General features: G+C 42.8%; 1 protein-coding gene across 1 annotated transcript; it reads left to right on the top strand.

The window, feature by feature from the left end:
• The first annotated feature begins 1,564 nt into the window (after window positions 1–1,564).
• On the top strand, window positions 1,565–18,433 carry DCT (dopachrome tautomerase). The gene is made up of 8 exons (XM_010187840.1): window positions 1,565–1,865; window positions 9,420–9,719; window positions 11,152–11,252; window positions 12,299–12,465; window positions 14,063–14,242; window positions 14,347–14,482; window positions 15,852–16,053; window positions 18,252–18,433. Exons 1-8 carry the CDS (start codon window positions 1,565–1,567, stop codon window positions 18,431–18,433), a joined length of 1,569 nt encoding a protein of 522 aa, XP_010186142.1.
• The last annotated feature ends 3,072 nt before the right edge of the window (window positions 18,434–21,505 follow it).

Below are 21,505 nucleotides of genomic sequence, written 5' to 3' on the forward strand. Positions count from 1 at the left end.
AGCAGACAAAAGCCAGTTCCAGGTAAATTGTATCCTAAAGGAGATTATTTGAAACCCATTTCACACTGTGTGGTATTGCTAATTGGCTTTGTACTTCCAAGAATGAAGTAAAATAATATTTTAGTTTGTTTGGCAAGTGATGTATTTTTTATATAAAGATTGGAGAACCTGAAAGTGCTGATGACAGCGTCTGCAGCGTGGATGAACTCCTTAGCTGCATGATGGCAATACGCTTTTTCTGCATAGATAATAGACTTCTTGGAGAATTAAGATGTGTGGTTGAACATCCATGGAAATACTGAATAGTACAGACACAACCACAGCTGTTTTCATTATACATACTTACAAATACGTCTAAACCATTTCAGTGTGGAGAAGGAGGTAGAAAAAGCTTTCAGTGAAGCAGAAAGAGTTGCCAGTTTTTACTCAGTATAGAGGAGCTGAACTAATAGCTATTGCTTCAGACTCCTCTCATGACTTATCACTACTTCATTTTGATTTATTCATTTTATTCCTCTAGCACAAAGGAGTTGCACTGTAGGCAAGAACTGCTGTGTGCTAGCAGCTTTTTAAAGTAGTTTTTGTTGATGTCCTGAACAAAACCACTTGTCTGCATGTCTCATGTGGGTATTGATCTTACAGACTGTCTCCTGCCAGGTGTGCCATAAATGCTCAGCTGTGACAGTTCTGAAAGTGTAGAAGCCAAATCAGCCCCAAAACAACCTCTGGTGTAATGATGGGGAAAGGATTAGAAAGCAGACAAGGACCACTCACCTTTTAATAACAAATAATTTATTTTGCGTGCGAAAAGACTATTAAGAAGGGAACCCTTTTCTGCTTGCCACTCAGATATTTAGATTACAAGTGCTGGAGCTCTGCAGTCAGCAGGTAGAGTCTTCATCACAAGCTGTTATTAGCAGGTTTATTAATTTTCATTGACGATGCACCTATATCCTCTGTGCTTCCAGTTCATTTTCTACTGCTACTGCTTTAGCGGAAAGTATTATCTTGCAGTGAATGAACTGAAAAGAGAAGAGGTTTCCTCTTCTATTTATCATCTGTTTACAGGGTTTTGATTAAAAAAGTAAGTCTGTTTCTTCAGCCACCTCAGCTAAAACGAGACCGTCAATTTCTCAAAGCACAGGAAAGGCCTGGAGAAATAAATCCGAGGCATTCACTTCCCTGACAAGCTGCCAGAGCCCGCAGAACTTGCTCTCACGCTGGTGTCTTTTCTGCCCTTGATATCATGTGCAAAACACGAGGATTTGCACTATGCTAATCCCTCTAATGACGGCTTCTCCCAGCCTCTATATAAACCCTGCTAAAAGCTGTGGCTGTTGGGCAGGCACCACAGAGCCAAAAACCCTGTGTTTTGAACCGCATTCAAGGCAATTAGAGACCAGGATTAAACAAACACCCGACACCAGCATCCTCAGCAGTGAGAGGGATTATCCCTCTTGGCTGGGTCATGGAGCTGCCGCGAGGCCAGGTTGTCCCACAGCAGAGTTCTCCCTGCTCTGCTCGCTCAGGCCCAGCAGAGAGGCAGAGCCTGCACTCAGCCATAATGGGTGCCCTGAAGTGGCTCTTTTGGGCTGGGCTGGGCTACCTGAGCTGCTGCTGTCCCCCTCAGGTGCAGGCCCAGTTCCCCCGTGCCTGCATGACGGTGGATGCCCTTCGCTTGAAGCGCTGCTGCCCGGCCTTGGGGATGGAGCCAGGCAACATCTGTGGGTCCCTGCAAGGCAGGGGGCAGTGTCAGGGGGTGCAGGTGGACACTCAGCCCTGGAGTGGCCCCTACACCCTTCGCAATGTGGATGACCGCGAACGGTGGCCGCACAAGTTCTTCAACCAGAGCTGTCGGTGCACAGGTGAGAGGGGTACTGGGGTGAAGGGATGGAGTTGGATGGATCTGATAACCTTGCTCTGAAGACCAGAAGCCTCTCTGGTGGTCTAAAGCATCAAGAAGGCTTCTAAATATTTCTTAAAAATGCTACCATGTTTACAGCCAGGCTGTGGTGGTCCCTAGGATAGGAATGGAGCAGTACTGGTTTTCAGAGCAACCGAGTCCAAAAAGCGCTATCTGTCATGCAGTCTTTTGGGTTTTCCTCTCTCTCCCCCTAGAGCTGTCGCTGTAGCCACCTGTCACCTTTCTCCACAGGATTTTGGACATTTCAGTGCTGCGCTCAAACCTTTGTCACTGGTAGTTGTGGTGCAGTGAACCTGGATCAGTTTCCATTGATCAGAGATTTATTCCTCTTGGAAGAGTACTTTGCAGCATGATATAGCCCTGTGCACTGCAAACAGGTGGATGTCTGGCTGCAGTCTTTTCTAGGCTCATTAACTAAGCCTACAACTCACTTTGATCCAAAATGGGTCTGTACAGCCACGAAAGAGGCAATCTTTTCCTTTTCCTCACCATCTCCATCACTACCTCCCACTCATGACTTTACATTGGCTTCCATATTCACTTCCATGTTGCTGAAGGCAAAAGAGATCAGGGAGCTGATGTGCTTGAAGGCTAACCTGGCCAAAAGGATCATGTTTTAATAAGACCATTTCACTAGTACTGACAGGAGGAAGGTAATAAGAAGATGAGAAGGTCAGGGCAGGGTAGGGTAACAGGACCCTTTTTCAGCAGCAGCCCTGGTTGAAGGAAGGTTAAAAAGAGCAGGAACCAGGTTGGCAGGAGATGGTACCAGCAAAAGACATGTCTCAGGCACTGAAGTCACCTTCTGAGCAGGTTTCAAATGCAGCCTGGGATTTCTTGTTGGGAACATAAAGTTGTTTGAATTTTCTATCATGGGAAGAATAGCCTGCTTTCCTTCAACCTGATCTTTAGAACTAGTTGAACTGTTTTGTCTAAAATATACCTTGACTCACGCTGTCAAAAAAGCTCAGATCAATCTGAGAAGGAAGCACTGCAGAAAATTTGAGCCCACGAGGTCAAGTTTTCCAACGCTGCTATCAACTGAAATCAGAGAGGTAGTGGGAGATGACTTAAATGGATAGATCACATTACTGAAGCTCCTCAAAATAACAACAGAATTTAGAATATAAATCGGTTTTTATCTCTTCCTTTGACTAGATTTCAAATGCTTGTGTGGAAGCACATTTCCAGATGCTTTACAAAAAAGAATGGATGGAGGGTGTTTTTCTAATTTTAAAGGTCCTTATATACCTCCAAAACTAAAGTCAGGTATCACATACAGGCACAGATCCTAAATCAGAAGAGCACTGAAGCACATGGGCATACACCAGTATTTACACAGTGAGTAATTAGGGCATCAAAACTTGGGAGTAAATGGCAGAGCAGTGTAGACAAGACATGGTTTGCATAGGTAGACATATTTTTGCTTGTCCAAGTAGAGGTAAGTACTAATATTTGATATTTGCAGGGTTGGGTCCCAATTTACATGACCAGAATGCAGTGTTGTTTCATTCAACCTTCCTTCTGCTGAGCTGTTCATTCTCCTCAGCTCTTTAAATATGGTTTCTCTGCATTTCTACTCTGTTGTTTTTATTACACTTGTAGTCCTCTTTCTCTTTGCAGTCTCTGTATCTAAATATACCAGTGATAAAATATTAAGGTGACAGGCATCCTTAATGATGGTTTTCAGAAAGGTTTCCTGGGCTCTACTCTGCTGTGGTCAGCTCGATGCTGAACTCAAAGGCATTTCTAGGGGAATGCTAAGAAGTTCACAGCTGCATGGAATTTGAATTAGATTTTATGTTTTCACAATGCTGGTGATAATGTGTCTGTTTCCATTAGTTTTGTGGTTTGTTTTTTTTTACTCCGTTTTATACACTGGTTGGCTGTCTGCACACCAGGGTTTTAAGTGGTGTGATGTGTGGTCCTTATTAAGGATCTAGGGCTATGGTACCTATGGTAGTAAATGAAATACACTCATTCAAAGGGACATGGAAGAGCGCACATCTCTACTATTACCATATCTTGTTTTCCAAATGAATGTTATGTGCAAACTGCCTATTTGAAATTGTTCCTGGCTTATGAATACTTCAACCTGCGCCAAGGCTCTTTCTAGCATTTCAATAATATAAACATTCGTCTTCCAGTGCCATCTTGGCAGTGTGTAATTTATAGTTTAGATATGGCATAAACGATAGCTATGGGAACCCTAACTGTCATGTAGCTGATTATATTAGATTAGACATGCCATTTAAATGTGTCACATAACTGATGGCTGTACAGTAGGAAACCTGGAGGAGCTGTGAGGAAGAGGGGCCAGGATATTCCAAAGGGGCATTCTGGAGTTCTCACAATAAATTAATCCATTTGAGCTTTCTGCTAAAAACTTAATAGCTAAGGATAAAAGGAACTCTGAACATTTGGCTGTCTGTTGTAGCTGTTCACTGACGTAAAAATGTGTTAAAATCAAATCCATCCAGGTCTGGGTGCTGAACATTTCTGGGGAAAAAAACAACCTGACAAAACCAAGACAAAACCAAAAACCCTCAGAAAGATCTGGCTTTACTTCCCACTTTTTGTACAAAGAATGACGATCAAAAAGACGATCATAAGTCTGTTGTCAGGGTGCTGCTTGCTGCACGTTTCACTCAATGTGTTGGTGGCAGCAAAACTACCATCTCTAGAAAAGAAATGTGATTATGATGTGAATGTAGCTGGGAGGTAGCGAAGAGGTTTTTTGTTCCTGTCTAATTTCAGTTTTGAATCCATTGTATGTGTTCTGCAATTGGTTTGGGTGCATCTAATATTAATTCAATTTATATAAATTCTTAAACTGAAATGACCTAAGGACAGTTCCTGGCAGCGTCCAGTACTATGTGAAGGGGAATACGGTAATTTGTATTTCAATAAGGTGTATGCGTTGAATCAGACAAAATGTTGGATGTGCTGATCTAACCCTGAAAATTGACATTTGTAGCTAATTACACAACAAAATAGTATTTCAGTGGGATAGTTAAATTTTGTTTAGAATAATAATGTTTTAGAAGATTTATAAACTAAATCCTATTCTGAGTTCTAAAGGATAAAATTGTACTAATGGGATACAGATCTGGCATACCATTTTGAAAACTCAGTACAGAAGACTATTGTGAAAAAAAAACACTGCGGTCAGTCATGTGGTTGCTAGTACAGATTGTGACAGTGATTAAACAGTGACGTAGTTTGAGTTAACTGAGGAGTTAAACATAATTATAATTCATTTTTTTCCTGCCACTTCCTAACATTGACATATGGACATGTGCTGAACATTACTCTATTTGTTTCCCTAGAAGCTGTTTGAGAAAAAAAAAATCTTTTCACATTCGTGTGCAATATATAATCAAGTTGGAGACAGAAGGTTTAAAATCTATTCTTTAGCTGTAAGCAAATTGCCAGTTAAGCCATGTAGCTGATATGATGGCCCTCCCATTAAGTAAACATGAGCTTTTGAAGTGGTTAAAAAATACATTTCATTTACTAATTGTAGGGCAATGTGACTTTAGAATACTACTAAATAACAAGCATACCTTGATAACCCTGTTAGAGCCTGTGCCAGGTACAGATCTTCCACATCCTACAGCCTAACAAGATGTCCAGATGAAGAACTAGAAGAGGCAAAAGAGCTAATAATTTATCTCATGTTGTAGCAATCGTGATCCTACCCTTGGGGTACTGCACTATGCTGGTGTTTCAAATCTAATGCAACTCTTGTTTTAATGCAATGGCTAAAGAAGTCTGGAAAGGAGTCTTTTCTCCCCATCCAATAAATGATGTGTATTAAGCTGGTCTCTGTGGAAGGAAGAGGCATGGCAGCTACTCAGATTTCATCTTGGCATTGTAAAACAAGGCAGAAGATGGTGAGTGTCGGATGGGTTCCTTTTGACTGAAGAAAAGACACTGAGCTGACAGAGTTCCTAATTTGTGTTGTGCTCAGTGTCTGAAGGCCAACTGCATGTTATGACTGTTCAGAGGTAGAAAAATCCCTGTCTGTATGCTCAGGCAATTGCTGGGCTTGAGAAGGAACTGCAGTGGTATGTGACAACTGGTGTTGGCATAGAGCAGTGATGTGTATGAACGCATACAAATGTCATGTCGTAAGATGTGTCATTTTCTCAGAGTCATGCCCATGGATTGCCTCTATGGGAAAAGTAGCATGGTCAAAGTGCCCACAGAAATAACCAGATTCACCCAGCTTGACTGAGAGAGAGCATCAATAATGATGGTGAGATTAGGCACAGAAGACAGCTCCTGAGGCATGTAATCCCCTCTCTAGAGGGTTAGTGGGGAAGACACCCCAAATTTTTTTTTTTTTTTGCCCAGCAGCAGTGCAATGATCATTCCTGAAAACAGTGAAACAAGCAGGGAGCATCTGGACCCCATCCATGACATGATCTCCCATCTGTGTGCCAGAACTACCTTCCACACTATATTCTCTAGAAACCACAATAATCTCAGCTGTCCCTCACATAGCCTCAGAGAGGTAGTAAAACTGAGTTGCTTTGTGTTAGTCACTGAAGGCAAAAAAATGCTAAGGCATCAATCCTTGTATGTTTCTATGGTCCCTGTGTTCAAAAGGATCTTGAATAAGGTCTCTCTGTCTTACTGAAAATGTCTGCTGTGTGCTATATCCTGATAAAATTACTTTTCCTGCTCTCCTAGAGCTGTACCATTGAAGTCCACCATCACCAGCATAGCGGACATAGAAGTTAAGTTGTAAGAGAGTGGGACATACATTTCACAGTGCTATCATGTGGGAAGTCCACGAGACAGTAAATGGGCCTTCTGAAAACAGCAATGCATCATTTCCAGACCAGTGGCCTGGTAGAGTGCTTTAGAAACAAATGCTGAAAAAGTGGCTTGGGTGAAACATAAAAAACCTGGGTCTGAGCACTGCACTCATTCCTGTTTGCAATCTGACAAATCCCACAGATCTTCATCAGCTCCTCACCATTTCAGCTACTGCATAGTGACAGTCCTGTGATGCACGGAGATGCAAAAGAAAATGACAAAAAGCAACTTCTGATTTCATGAAGTGATGTTGTGTGCATTTCTGACAAGAGAAGATTGACAAACAGACCTGAGAATGTTACAAAAATGTCCGACACAACCAACAGAAATACTGCAGTGTGAAATACCACTTTCCCTGGAGACTGGCTCCTTCTGTTTGCCAGTCTCCTCTTCACTGCAAACCCTCTTTTCACTCAGTAAAAGTTCATGTCCCATTAAAAATGTCTGGTGAAATGGTGGTAAGAATGGGCCTCTTGGATTACTTCACAGATTAGGTGCACCGGTTGAATATAGTTAACACTTGCCCAAGAGGAACAAGTGAGGAGCCATTGGTTCATCTGGCTCCAGATGCCACACAGATGGAAAAAAGCTTTTTCCCATGAAGATTACTCATTGTTTCAGGCTTTTGCAAATTTTTTGCAAAAGGATGACCACCAATCTCAAAAAAGGTTATCGACACATCTCTTCATGGTTAATTCCTCCTTTGTCCCTCTTCTCTTGAAAAGGATTGAAGAGTACTTTTGGGCGTGATGGGCTAACAGCTGCTTTCCAGAAGTTCATGGTCCATGTACTGAAACCTGTGTGATATATGTGGTGTAATTAGGCAATGTTGCAAGATATTCCTGATATTTGTAATCTGGTCAGTACAGGGTAGCATATGTGATGAGCCCTAATAGCTAGGCTGAGTTGTCAAGAATAAACAAGTATACAGGTAGTGGAGTACACCAAATTCACAGTAGCAATCATGCTTTTCTGATGGAACTGTCAGGATATCATGATAAGATAAACCTTCCATGTTTCTTCCCTGTCCTCTCTGTCCTCATCATAATAACACATCTGTGCAATCTTATTTCTTTCACAAAACTGAGAACTACTTGCTTTTTCTGGCATAAGTCTTCATCCACCTAAACCAATGCAGACCTGTGGCTTTGGGTGCCTTCTGTCCTAGCTGGAACATGGCAGCTGAGCCCAGCTGCTCCTATCTGCATCAGGATGAAAGACATACACCTGGAAACTGTCCTAATGGTATGACACAATCTAGTTGAAGTCTTCACCCTTGTGCTCCCTAACCTTTGCACTGGCCCTAGGCTTCATGATAGCATGTAAACTTATAGATCTTAGAGTCTCCAAAGTAGCCATAAACTCTCCAAACCTACAGTTAAGAGTCCTCATGTCCTCTTGGTAGGTCCGTCACAAATATTTGGAGTTCAGCAGCCTTTATTCTGGAGCTAGCTATAAGCTACACAGCCTTCTTGATAACAACCCTTGTAACCTTGGGGATCTTTGAAATTTGTAATAAGCCCTGTAGCCTCTGACAATCTGAAATCTTGCTTTAGTGTTAACTGTTGTTCTGCTAATAGTTTCAATCCTAGAGCCTAGGGATGTCTGCCCATCCAGGGGCAGCCACTTCCTCATGTCCATGTTAGCCCGAAGCCTGTCCTGGGTCTTGCAGAACCAGTATGTGTGGAAGCAGTGAGATTTTGTGGCATTTTGGAAGACACAGATTTTGGGGAACTGAGGGAAAACCCCAGAGGAACCCTGGTTGTCCCTCTGCTCCCTCCTTCCCCTGACAGCAATGCCCACTGTCCTACATGGCTGCTAGGCCTGCGTCCTGCCTGTGTGGGGCAGGAGGCTGATGTTTGCTGCAGGCTTGGTCCTTCCCTGTGTCCCCTGGCAAAGGCGAAGTGAGCTGCAGCGAGGCCTTTCTGCTCCTACTGGCAGTCTGCCACTCTGGGTGAGAGGCCATGCTGGAAGCAAACTCTGCTTTCCTGGGCTCTTCCACCACATTAGAGCTAACAGCCTAGAGCGGACCCAATTATTTACCCTAGGAATGATGCCAGCAGGGAATGATGGTACCGCAGTGTTTCTCAGGCTCTTATTGCAGCACCATTTAATAATGCTTAAAGCGTGACCTGCAGCACCCCTGGTGTTTGTCATGGATTGTTTTGAGTCCCTTACACACTGTTAACAGATGTTAGTTTTTTCCTGAGATTTGTCCTTAAGAGAACTGTTTGGCTTGGGGATTTTTTTCTGTGCTTTTCTAACAGTGGATCCTTTTTTTTTGGGTTTGATCCTGGAAGTATGGAAGTACTTGAGAGCCAATTGAGCAAAGCACTTCATCACATGCTTAACCTGAAGTGCTCAGCCCTCTGTTGGGTGAGACTCTTCAGGTGCCTGAGGGCTGTGCAGAGCTCTGAGGCATCAAGCCCATCACCCAGCACTCCACCTCCCCAGCTAGCTGACTGATTCTTGGCCCTGCCACGGCTCTGGGAAGCGAGCCATCCTGCTGGTTGGGCAATTGGCAAAGCTGCCAGTCTGCTCAGCTGCTGTCCCTTCCAGGAACTAGCATCTCTGAGGAAAACCAGCGCTAATTCTTCATTCTTCTTCAGTTCACTGTTAGTTTTCACTGATTCATAATGTCATGACTGCTCTTTTCCTCTTGATTCAGGAAACTTTGCTGGCTATAACTGTGGTGACTGCAAGTTTGGCTGGACTGGCCCCGACTGCAACATGAGGAAGCCACCAGTTGTCAGGAAGGATGTCCACTCGCTGACAGCAGAGGAGAGAGAGCAGTTCTTCGAGGCTCTAGACCGTGCAAAGACAACCATTCACCCAGACTATGTGATTGCAACTCAGCACTGGCTAAGTCTGCTTGGCCCTACCGGAGATGAACCTCAAATTGCCAACTGTAGTATTTATAACTACTTTGTTTGGCTTCATTACTACTCAGTCAGAGACACACTATTAGGTTAGTGCTTTTCTTATCCTTTATTTCTTAAACGAAAGGGTGAAAAGTATCGTTGTTGGACAAAGGTAAGTATGCTTAATGCAGCTGTGCTGCTTCATCAAGCAGTGAGTCCCAGTAGAAGCCGATCTGTGGAGTGAAATGATGGTGAGAAGCTGGCTGCCACCCACAGCTGAGGGAGGTGTGCTTCAGACCTGTTGTAATCAGGTCCCTGCAACCTGCAACCTGTGGCGACTGGAGCACAGAAGCCATACCTAGTGCCTCTTCCACCTGACAGGGGGGACATTTCACGGGCTCCATTCTTGGGTCAACCACAGTGATTCATTTCAAAGAGATGTTCCTAGCCCACAGGACAAGGTAGGTGCAGCAGTGGGAAAGGGATTCTGCAGCTATGAAGGTAGAGACCATGTAGGGACATTTGGAACTGAAGTGCTATGGTTTCTATGGCCTTCAGCAAATCACTAAGGACAGGATTGACCTAAGTAACCACAGTCAGCTTTTAAAAACAAATCAGGTTAGAGGTCTGGGTATGTAACTCCGTACTTTGTCCCAGATCAGAATTCCTAGACTTCCTTTCTCTTCTAGACAGAAGTACCTATGCCAGCCCCACTTCACAAAGTGCAGTTCTCACAGGAGAAGGCAGCAGTACAGCTTTTCTACCTGGCAGTCCTATGTGCAAGCTGGACAGCCCATAGCTACCTCCTTGCTAGAGGATATCTGCTACCTTGCAGTGAGTTTTCTCCAGTGTCCCCTTCTGACACTCTTCCATTTTGCAGGGCTGAAGGAAGCAGTCTCTGGCCTGGCAAGAGCAAAGGTCTTTCAAGGGACAGAATGGTTATGTGGAAAGTGAAAGAGGCAAATTCCAGTGCTGCTACAGTGATAAACAAATTTGTACTTGCTTCAGTGATAAACAAATCCATATGTGGTTTGAAGCCCCTGGCCTTTGAGTATCTTAGTTCTCATGTGTAATAACAAGAGCGCAATCCAAGAAATAACAAGCACAATTTGAAGAAAATTGGCAGAGGACATGTTGAATTACTGTTGGCATGTTATGGAAAAAGCTGAGATTCTCTCGATAGATACAAGATGTAAATCCTGCTGCTGAGCAAGAGAATGAGATGTACTTATTTGCAAGGAGCTAAGGTTTCAGACAGTAAGACTGCTTCTTAAAACCCAAATCCACTAAAATAATAAGAAATCTTCACAATATCCAACTTCTTGGGGAATGTGAAGTTTTGAGAAGCACTGAAGCAAAAATCCACAGAGGAGTTTGTTTCACTTGTCCCGTGTAAGTGTTGTAGCTTCTGATGTATGCGCTCTTTCTAAAAGTGCAGAGCTGAGGTTTTTAACTTCACTCCAGGCAATAGAAGAAAGTGCTCTCTTTCTCTTGAACCTCATTTGTTGCCTAAGTGCTTATTTTATCTTCCCTTTGTAGGACCCGGCCGCCCATTCACAGGTATTGATTTCTCCCATCAAGGACCTGCCTTTGTTACTTGGCACAGGTACCATTTGCTGCTGCTGGAGAGAGACCTACAGGTTAGCTGAACTGCCTCTCCCTTTCCTCATGCTGCTTCTCTCTTTTGCTATCTGACTTTGTTGAGCCAGCCAAGGGTAAGCTATTTCCTAGGACAGATTCTTGTCCCAACTCCCAGGAGTGTTTGCTCATTGATCCTTTCTTGTTTAAAGTAAAATTAGTTCTTTCAAGATACTGAGGACTGAACAGTTTCTCGCTGTGAACAAGTGATGTGAAGGTTATTATGGAGAATTTTTTCTTTATCTCCACAACAGAGGACAGAAGATGTGAGTTAACAGTGTTTATCCATAAAATCAAAGCAACACCTACATGTAAAACTTGGTAACAAATACTGTCTGCTAATGTTGAAGATACCCTCCTAATGAAAGCAGCTCTAAATATTACCCCCTTTAAACATGGCATGCTACACATTTAATACATGCATATATTTAACAATACATGTTTTAAAGAAATATATGTTAACATGCTTGGCATTTGCTGAAGCACTGACTCATTTCCATTTGCATTGCTTCTACATTGACAACGCTACTGTATTTCAGCCTTGCAGATCTCTAATGAAAATGGTTGGTATCAAAATAGCTGCAGGATCTTGCTTGCATGAAATTGTACCTAACAAGCAAGCACAAGCAAATGCACTGTATTCCTTTATTAATACAAGTTCAGATTTTTTTCCCCAGGGCTAGCCTTTCTGGAACGAAAGCACACCACATGCACAATTTTACCCATTACACACTTACATCACTCAGAAAGCCTCTTAGTTCCTGAAGGCTTGATTAATCTCTACTCTTGCTCTCCTGCCTGGTCTCTGAGAAAGAAAGCCTAACACAGCCAAGAGAAGGCCAACAGTAGAGTAACTTGTGACAATGTCTTTGCTAGAACTGACTTGGCACCCTGTGTATTTGAAAGGAGTAGGAGCAGCATTGTGAAGTTCATCTAGTTGAAATGCAGAGTGAAAAGCAAAATACTCAGCAAAACAGCTTGCAGAAGTCCCTTTCTTTCTCTTGCCTTTGAAGGTGATTCCCTGCTAACGCATTTCTGCCCATTGCAGCGACTGATGGGCAATGACTCCTTCGCGCTGCCCTACTGGAACTTCGCCACGGGTAGGAATGAGTGTGATGTCTGCACGGACCAGCTCTTTGGAGCATCACAGCCGGATGAGCTGGGGCTGATCAGCCCAAGTTCCAGGTTCTCCCGGTGGCAAATAGTTTGTAACAGGTATGAGAATATCTAGGTCAAGCTTGCATGCTATCCAAACCTTGCTTTCACTGAGTACTGAGAGCACGGGCTGCTCTCTCAGTGCAAGCAACTGGCAGGAAAAGAGACAAAATGTCTTTTTAAAACTGGGAATCACCATTGGTTTGTGCGTAGATGGTGCTGTGTAAACTTCCCCTCCTGGTATTATGGAAGTAGTTTTTTTAAAGATTATTCTTTTGGTACAGGATTTTAGTTGATTCAGTCAATGTGAGCCTGCCAAAAGTTTGAAGAGTTTGCACATTGGCAAGTATCTCCCTATAGAAGAAATGCCTGTGTGTCAGTTTTCTGTAACAAATACCTGACTGACTTTGGCAGCAGAAGCAGAAAACTGTTTAGGTATAGGAAGCTAGAGAGGCTGAAAAATCTGTTCCCTTGTGTCGGATGAGATCTTAACCCTGATATGTTTAGTGCAGTTTGGGGATTGGCTTTGAAGTGGCTGAGATTTCACATGGAAAGCAACACAGAGACAGCCAGGAGCTTGCTGCCAGCTCTCTGTAGGCATATAGTGATTTGGGTGAGGGCAGGGCTTTGACGTGCAGGATTGGGGTGCTACTACATAAGATGCTGCTGGTTACAACACTCATAAATTGTTCTTCAGCTCCTGGGCAGCGTGCAGTCAGTCAGACCGCAGTAATGAGAGCTCAGGGCTTTTCAGAAGAGTCTCTTTCTCTGGGTATCTAAAGAACTACTTGAAATTCTAGCTTTTAGGCACCAGTTGACTTTAAATCTTGCCCCTACTTTTTCTCTAAGATAAATGGGGTTTTGTGTTTTTCTTGAAAACTGAAGTGAGTAAACTTTTGCCTTGCCAAGGTTAAACAAAAGAGGGCTTTTGTTTATTTCAGGAGTTTCTGAAAATGCTGTCTCATTTAATACTGAATAGCATAGACTTTCTTTCACAAGTTCTACACAGTTTTTCTCCTCCTCCTTTCTTCCTCTCTCTGATACTACTTGCTCCCCATTAGGCAGTGGGCAACCCCTGCAGCATCAGGATGTACTCCAGGGCCTGAAAAAGAAGATACATTGCAGTTGCTTTTCTCCTAAAGTAGCTGAGGGGTGGAAAGTGAAATTCTGTTTTCTGTCATTCCTTGCACTTTCTTAGCCTATCCCACAGTGGGACTTCCTTGTTTATTCTTCTTTTTGTTAAGAGTTAAAAAACTAGTCCTTACCCAGGCCTGAAGGTTTTTAAGTTCAAAATACTCTTTTAGATTGTCTGGCAAAAACTCTTCTTCCAAAGCCCTCGGGCGGGGCATAGGTGTGAAGACCCTTTTCTAAAGCATCCTCTCTCTGTGGAGGAGGAGCCCAGCAAGTCTTGATCCAAATGACTGATGGTCCATAGCAGCCGCAGAGCCAAGAAAAGCCATGGCACAGTGGGAGCCCTGAGATAACTTCAGCTTCCAGGCTGTGGGAAGTGAATGGAGACGCCTCAGGAGGTGTCAGTCCCTACCCCCGCTCCCCCACATGTGCATCCAAGGCCTGTTTTATGCTGCGGGAGAAAAAGCCAAAAAGCCAGGCATCATCACCTTCTTCTGACTTGTGCCTCTTTGTGTTTGATGCTCAGCTTGGATGACTACAACCGCCTGGTCACGCTGTGCAATGGGAGTGATGAGGGGCCGCTGCGGCGAAGGCCGCCTGGGGAATCCAGCGAGCAGCTGCCCACGGTGGAGGACGTCAGGAGGTGCCTTTCCATGCAGGAGTTCGACAGCCCCCCCTTTTTCCGCAATTCCAGTTTCAGTTTCAGGTTTGTCCTTTGGCTCTTGAGAGCTGGCTGGGTCATGGGTTTTCTTTAAGTGCGCATTTGTCAGCAAAATATGATTACTTGATGCTGCTTTTACCCATCCATAGGAATGCGTTGGAGGGCTTTGATAAACCAGGTGAAGCCCTCAACTCGCCAATGGTGAACCTTCATAATTTGGCTCACTCGTTCCTGAACGGGACCAGCGTTTTCCCTCATGCAGCTGCCAACGATCCCATCTTTGTGGTAGGTGTTTTCCCCTCCAGCATGAGTGGCAGTGGCTGTGGCTCAAAGGCAGCTGTCTCACCTTTCTGCTCAGCTGTTTGCAGAACAGAAATAAAGTGAATTACCTAAAAATAAGTCCCTTAAATAGAAAATAATTTCTTTTCTCTTTTCTTGAACACTGCCATTCCTGCATAATGTCAAATAAAGAGGGTGATGTGTGAAATATGAAACAAGTTTCTAGAGACAAGAGCTGTTATTCCAAGTCATGTTGCCCTGAAAAGTTTAATTAGGTGGTATCTAAATTTAATGGTTTACACTAGACAATTTTACAGCAGAAAAATAAACAGAAAGTGGAGCTAGTTATTTTAGAGAGGTAGACTATGTAGTTTGTTTCTTTGTTTCAAAATTTACAGGCTAAAAGGAAGCACATCCCATTTCAGGGTCTCTTGGGAAAGAAAGTATTTCTTGGGAAAGAAGTAAAGTGATTTCACTGGTACATTGGTACGGTGCTGCACTGGAATGAGCAGCACAAACAGCAAGGTGCAAATAAAAAGCCACATGACTCTGCTTATACATTTTCCCCTCCTAATGAATTAATTAATCCACAGAGATTATATAGAGAAATTCTAATATAATTAATTTCTTTCTTACCTTTATTTTGTTTGCAATTTTTTGTTGGAGAAATTAGCCCAAATGCTTATGTAGTGGCTCTCCATCTTATTTCCTTAATAATTCCTAAATTCCTACATGAATTCCTTTCTTACACAATGAAATCTTCATTTTACTATACTGTAATTTTATACGTAAGATTATTTTCTGTAGGATATTTTCTAGGTTTTTTCCAGGGTTGTTAATTTGAATTACCCAAGACATTTGTAATAGTTGTCTGAAACGACTTCCCTGTATTCATGCTTTATAGACCTATAAACTCACTGGGCAAGACCTGATCAAATTCATGGGTAGCTGGAGCTGTGGAGCTGGTGGTATGCTCTAAAATGAGCTTGAAGGAATCAAATGTCCCAGTTTTCCAGAACTGGTCAAAGCTAAGAGAGATGTTTGAGAGGTACATTCACCTGAATGAGGTCAATGGGCCCTCGCTCAAGAGGACGGACCTGCCCACTCACTGCCAGCTGGTATTAAGACACTTGGAGAAAAAGCTTATTATAAACAAGCAGCAACAAGGACATATATAGCAAAATACCCCATACAGGAGGTCATTATACTACATTTTCATAACCTTTCCTTGTTTCTTATTCTGTAAATCAAACCTAAATCAGATCTCTCTCTTGTCTCTCAAAAGCTGCTGCTGTCTTAGGTGAGAGTGTTTTAAATATGCTGTTGAGTTCAAAAAGAGCTTAATAAATGTGCGTGCCCGTGCCTGGTTTTTCAGGTTCTTCACTCCTTTACTGATGCCATCTTTGATGAGTGGATGAAGCGGTTTAACCCCCCTCACAATGCCTGGCCTGAGGAGCTGGCTCCCATCGGTCACAACAGACTGTATAACATGGTTCCTTTTTTCCCTCCTGTGACCAACGCCGAGCTCTTCCAAACCGCCGAGCAGCTCGGCTACACCTATGACATTGACCTGCCAGGTACGTCTCAGAGGTGTGAAGGCTGTTCTAGGCCAAGCAACGAGAGCTCACATTTTCAGTGACACAAGCATATGGAAAATAAAGCAAAACACTTAGATATTAGGAACAATTTCTTCACTGAAAGTGTCATCAAGCATTGGAATCAGCTGCCCAGGGAAGTGGTGGAGTCACCATCCCTGGAGGTATTTAAAAAATGAGTAGATGTCATGCTTAGAGACATGGCTTAACAGTGGACAGGTTATTGTTGGACTCGATGAACTTAAAGGTCTTTTCCAATCAAATGATTGATTCTATGTTTCTATTCACCTGCTCACTAGCAGTCACATAGTGTAGCACAGGTCATTACAGCTCACCAGGTAAGCTGTGGTAACTACAAGTGTACACATCCTTAGTTTGCTCTGCTGCAAAATGCATCAAATTAAACTGCTCCAGCATGGATGATGTGCTCCTTTGAGGATGAGAAGTCTTTGCTTTTGGCTTCTGCTCCCAGCACTGTTTATGCCTGTTACAAGATCCTTTAACCTGCCAGAGGTCAGGCACTCCTCCAAGGAGCTCATCTGGCTAACGCTGGTCATTAGAAAATACGTGTTTTGCACAGAGCCCTGAATAATATTGCACTGTGAATCTCATTAGAGATGAACTCCATTAATCTTTGGATACCCTGGAGAGATATACCTGGGTGTTTTGTGTTATAAGCCCCCAATTTCAGAGATTTTCCATGCCCATAGGTGTGATGTGCCTTAGGGTTTGTCTATTCATTTGAAATTACCTTTGATACAAATCAGATAAAGATAAAAAACCCAAGAAAGTGAAGTATTTATGCTCAAAATCCAAAATCTGCAACATGAATTACAAATGTTTGTAAAAAGCACAAGTGTAAGGAATGCATGAAAGTCACGCTTCAGATGCTTTATCGAAGGCTGAATCTGAGCAGTTTCTTTCTCCCCCTTGGCATTCCTTTGAGAGGCAGTAGGCGCTTATCTAACCTATGTGGCCAGAAATGTCTTCTAAATGCTTACCATGTATCTGTGGTTTTAATCTGTAGAGACTGTTTAAAGGTCTATAGATGGTAAAAGATTGAAACCCTTGTCTTCAGGCTGCATTCATTCAGGGGAGGCCTGACTTGTGGAGGCATGCTAGCTGCTTCTGCAGTGCTTTTCTCTGGGTTGTCCTCAGAATTTCCCCTGAGAATTTAAACTTCCTCTTTTGTGGAGTTCAATTTTTCTCCCTTTGGACAATGTCCTCCCTCCTGCTTTAGAAATGCCACTGCCCCTTGGGCATGAGAGACTCAGAAAGGAAGGAAAAAAGCAGCTTGTGATTCTGCTGCTTCTCAACTCCCACCTGAACACACCTCATTTTGGGACTTTACTCAACTTGGGCATTATGGCTATCAACTGTTTTGTTGACAGAGACAGCAGATTGGGGCACACAGCTTTTAGTTGCTTTTACAGTCAGCGTGAAATCTCCTTGTACTATCTGGTTTTAAGTCCATAAATCTAAGCACCTTCTAAATATCTTTTTGAGATTTTTTTTCTGACTAGGCTAATGTAGTTACTGCCATCTTGGTATATGTAGCATTTTTCAGAACAGGACAGCAGGCAATTTTTAATTCTGAAAGCATAAATTAAAACACAAAATAAAGTTATTCAGCTGAGTGGAGCAGGGTTATTATAAGAATGGGCAACATTATCTTAGAAGACAGAAGTGGTTCCTTAGAAGTGGTTCAAAATTACAGGATACAATCTGGAGCCAGTTGGCAGAACCACACTAAGTAGTGTTTTCAGTTAAACATTTGAATAGGCTGCTTTGTGGTCTATAGGAAGATCCGAGGGTTTTCTGTTGACCAAAACAGCTTGGAAACAGCTATGCTGAAATGTCATTATAGAAAGAAGTTCATATTTTTGGCCAAATTAGATAAAATAATGATATTTTTGTCTTGTCACTGTTAATCTTTCCCATTCTCAACACTTGAAAAGTCAAAGTTTAAAATCAGCTGTTGTATTCTCTGGCATGAAATGTCTCTGTCTCTGGTATGTGTGTTGGTTACATGGTGCATTACCAGCTTCCTCTGTGGCCAGTGGCTCTCTAAGCCACACAAGTAATCATAATGGCTAGGCTGTGGGATGTTTCCTTTCTTCCCTGTGATTTGAGAAATGAAATTATGCACTGTACTCACTTCAGATGTTTTGTATTTCCAGACTCACTTGAAGAATCCCAAGCGTGGGCTGTTGTGGTTGGATCCACAATTGGAGGAGCACTAATAGCTCTGGCCCTGCTCGTTCTGCTTCTTGTACTTTTCCAGCACCGAAGGCAGAGAAGAGGTTTTGAACCACTGATGAACGTGAGCTTCGGCCCCAAAAAATACATGGAAGAGGCCTAGTGCCCTCATTTTGTCTCTGCTTATTCTTGTAGGAAGTGACCTTGATTGCCTTACTGAGATCTTAGCTGAGAGTTTATCACACTCCTTAGGCAGCTGACTACATTGTTCTCATTCAGGTTTTCTCGTTATCTTGTGAATTGTAATATATGAAGTCTCTGGGTACATGTGTGCAAGGCCCAAGGCAGGCCAGACTTTTCTCATTACCAAACGTTATCTGGAGTGTGTGCTATAGATTTAGATCATAACAGCTAAGAATCCAAATAGGAGAAAACCAACTTGAATAACTACAATAATTTTTTACCTCAATGTGTTTTTGATTTCATTTAGCAGCTCTAAGATGTGCTGAAAATTATTGTCTCTACTTATATATTTGAATAACATTATTTTGCAGTTATCAATAAATATTCTGAATAACACAGTCTTTTGTTAAAGTTCAAAATGTTTCATACAGTTTGACAAAATACTATAGGAACCCTGTGATTACAGTTTATTTCAGAAGCATGATCAACTCCATATGTTATTTCCAATCAAGCTGATGTTAGCAGCAGGTAAACCTCCAAACTCATATTCTCCTGAAATTTAAGAACAGGAGGTCCCTGACAGCTGGGTATACACTTGTGTTTTACCTCTGTGTTAGAGACCTGTTACAGAAGTTGAAAATGGTGCTTGTTCTTCTCTGTTTGGGCTCTGCTGCACTGTTTCACAAATCTAGACTTAAATTTCCAAAATCTGGGACCCAGTACTCAAGGTAACATGACTGAGATAGCTCACATTACCCAGGTCTGCAGGTGGGAGATCAGGTTTGGTTATGATACTCCCTAGACCTCATCTTAAACATTCCTTTATACATTCTATATATATTTCCTTATTTAGACATAGATTTGGACCACATTTGGGTGTCTCTCCTATGTTATCTTGACACAGGGTTTTTACACAGCAAATGAAGTCCTGAACAGACTGTGTCAGCTTTGGTGCTTAATATATTACATTAATGGAGTGTTCAGATTTTGTCATTTGTGAGGTCCTGAGTCTTAGAAAACCTCTTATTTTGTAGCCTTGAATAAAAAAATCCAGTTACTAATGATTTCTGATATTTTTTCTAGACCTGCTCAGTACTAGCCATGTGGACTAGAAAGAAGATCTCAGTTAGGTCTTCATATAGACTTGGCTTTGGATATACATAACTCACAAAACTTACCCCTAAAATGCAGACTTTTTGGGGCAAAGAAAAGTTATGATTTGCTCACCATGCACTCAGATAGCCTTTGCTGCATTGGCTGAACAATGATCTGCTTCTGTTTCTGCTGGTTTTGGTGCCTTTTGTAAAGTCCCAGGGTGCTCGTTGCTGGCTCATGCTCAAGATGCCAATGGTTGGAGCACTTTTTGTACAGCTACTCAGCCTAGTACCCTAGCTCCCAGTTCAGGCTTCCTTTTGGGGGTTTTTACCATCTAGAGACCAGCATTACTTGGTGCTGAGGACATGAGCTGAGGTCTCCAGAGACCTAGCTTGGGCATCAGCTGAACCTTGATCAGTCTCAGTTTGCAACCAGGTCTGAGGTCTCTACCTGCTCTTCTCAAGGAGGAGATGGCAGTCACTTTGCAGCAATACATGCAACAGTTTCTGCTAAATACTGATGCAGGGAGATGCTGTTGGATGGAGACTGACACATTTCTGTCTTTCATGTGATGTGAATGCCAAAGTATAGGAGACAAGTTAGACTGCTCCTTCCAAGGGTGAATGAGATCTTTCCGTCAGCTTGCAATGTGTGTTTAACTAGCTTCAACTTCTTGGAGGTTTGGATACTGCTGTCCCAAGTGTTTGCTTTGCAAGCTGTCCTGGTTATGGGCAAGTGGCAGCAGCAACAGCAAGGTAGAGGAAGGAGAGAGCCAGGGGAGAAATATAAAAAATATAGCATAGCAGCTAGCTTTTTAGAAATGATTTGGCCTAAGAACGGGTGGGTAAAACAAGGGAGAGTTGCGCAGTTCCTACTTGTAAATTGAGTAGAAAGGTGTTTTCCTTTCAAGAAGAAAAACAATGAAGGCATTAGATTGATATTATGCACGTAAAAATGCTATGGTAAAAGATCCATGCGTTACTGCTTTCAGTCGCTGGGCTTTAGTTTAATAATCGGGGCTTTAAAACTGCGACTGGTCTTAAATGTTGCTTGTAAAAACCCATCTGAAGAAAGCTGCATAGAGGACACAACCTGCCCTCTTGCGGCATGCCGGAAAATTACCTGGTGACACCAGAAAGCTGTTTTTCTCCCTTTTAAAAATGTGCAGTCTCGGTCTGGCAACCAAGGAAAGTTGTGTCCTTGGTGAAACGAAAAAATACATATAAACTTTATATGAAATGCTTAAAAAGGAAGAATGTTGAGCGTAGGCATGTTACAAAACAGTTGAAAGAAATCCAGTAGCAAATCAGATTGTAAAAGTTGGTTTTACAAGTTTTAATGTTTCACTCATCCCAAACTACAGAAAAGGCATTTTTTGTTGTTGGTTCATGCAAGTGTAAATACCTGCACAAGTTATATTATAAATGCCAGAGTGAAATGAAAAGGGACTCTTCTGTCCCATAACCAGAGCAAAGTATCCCACAGACTCCTAAACTGAGGGAAACAGCATTGAAAACACACCATTCCACATATCCGTAGAGACCAGGACACCCTGGGACTTTGGTCCTACAAATCAGTGCAAAGCGTGACCTCAGCTCCTGGAGCCGGTGTGGGGTGGGGGAACAAAGTGGTGCCTGCTGTGGTGCAGGTGCCCAGCTGCAGCGCTGGGCTCAGCGTGGACACAGAAACGGGGACAGAGAGGTCAGTGCCCACTCGGGACAGGCGTCACTGGCACCCCTGGGCCACCTCTGTCCGTCACTTCTTCCTCTCACATTCACAACTGAGCACTCAGCCCAGCCCAGCCCAGGGAGGAAGGCTGAGGGACCAGCACATCTGTCTCTGTCCTCGCTTTTTTCTCAAGACACTTTGCTGGTGGGTGGGAGGTGCACTCCTGAATGACTTCAAGCTGAGATGGGTGTAATCATCATCATCTCCTCCACCTTTAAAATAGTTCCTG

Source organism: Mesitornis unicolor, unplaced genomic scaffold, assembly GCF_000695765.1.
Source record: "Mesitornis unicolor isolate BGI_N332 unplaced genomic scaffold, ASM69576v1 scaffold18467, whole genome shotgun sequence".
Classification (NCBI taxonomy): domain Eukaryota; kingdom Metazoa; phylum Chordata; class Aves; order Mesitornithiformes; family Mesitornithidae; genus Mesitornis; species Mesitornis unicolor.

Excerpts from the sequence above, each read along its gene's own strand:
- DCT (XM_010187840.1), top strand. The coding sequence starts at position 1,565 with ATGGGTGCCCTGAAGTGGCTCTTTTGGGCTGGGCTGGGCTACCTGAGC. Across the intron at positions 9,720-11,151 it reads AGTCAGAGACACACTATTAG|GACCCGGCCGCCCATTCACA; the intron begins GTTAGTGCTTTT and ends TTCCCTTTGTAG. Across the intron at positions 12,466-14,062 it reads TGGCAAATAGTTTGTAACAG|CTTGGATGACTACAACCGCC; the intron begins GTATGAGAATAT and ends TTTGATGCTCAG.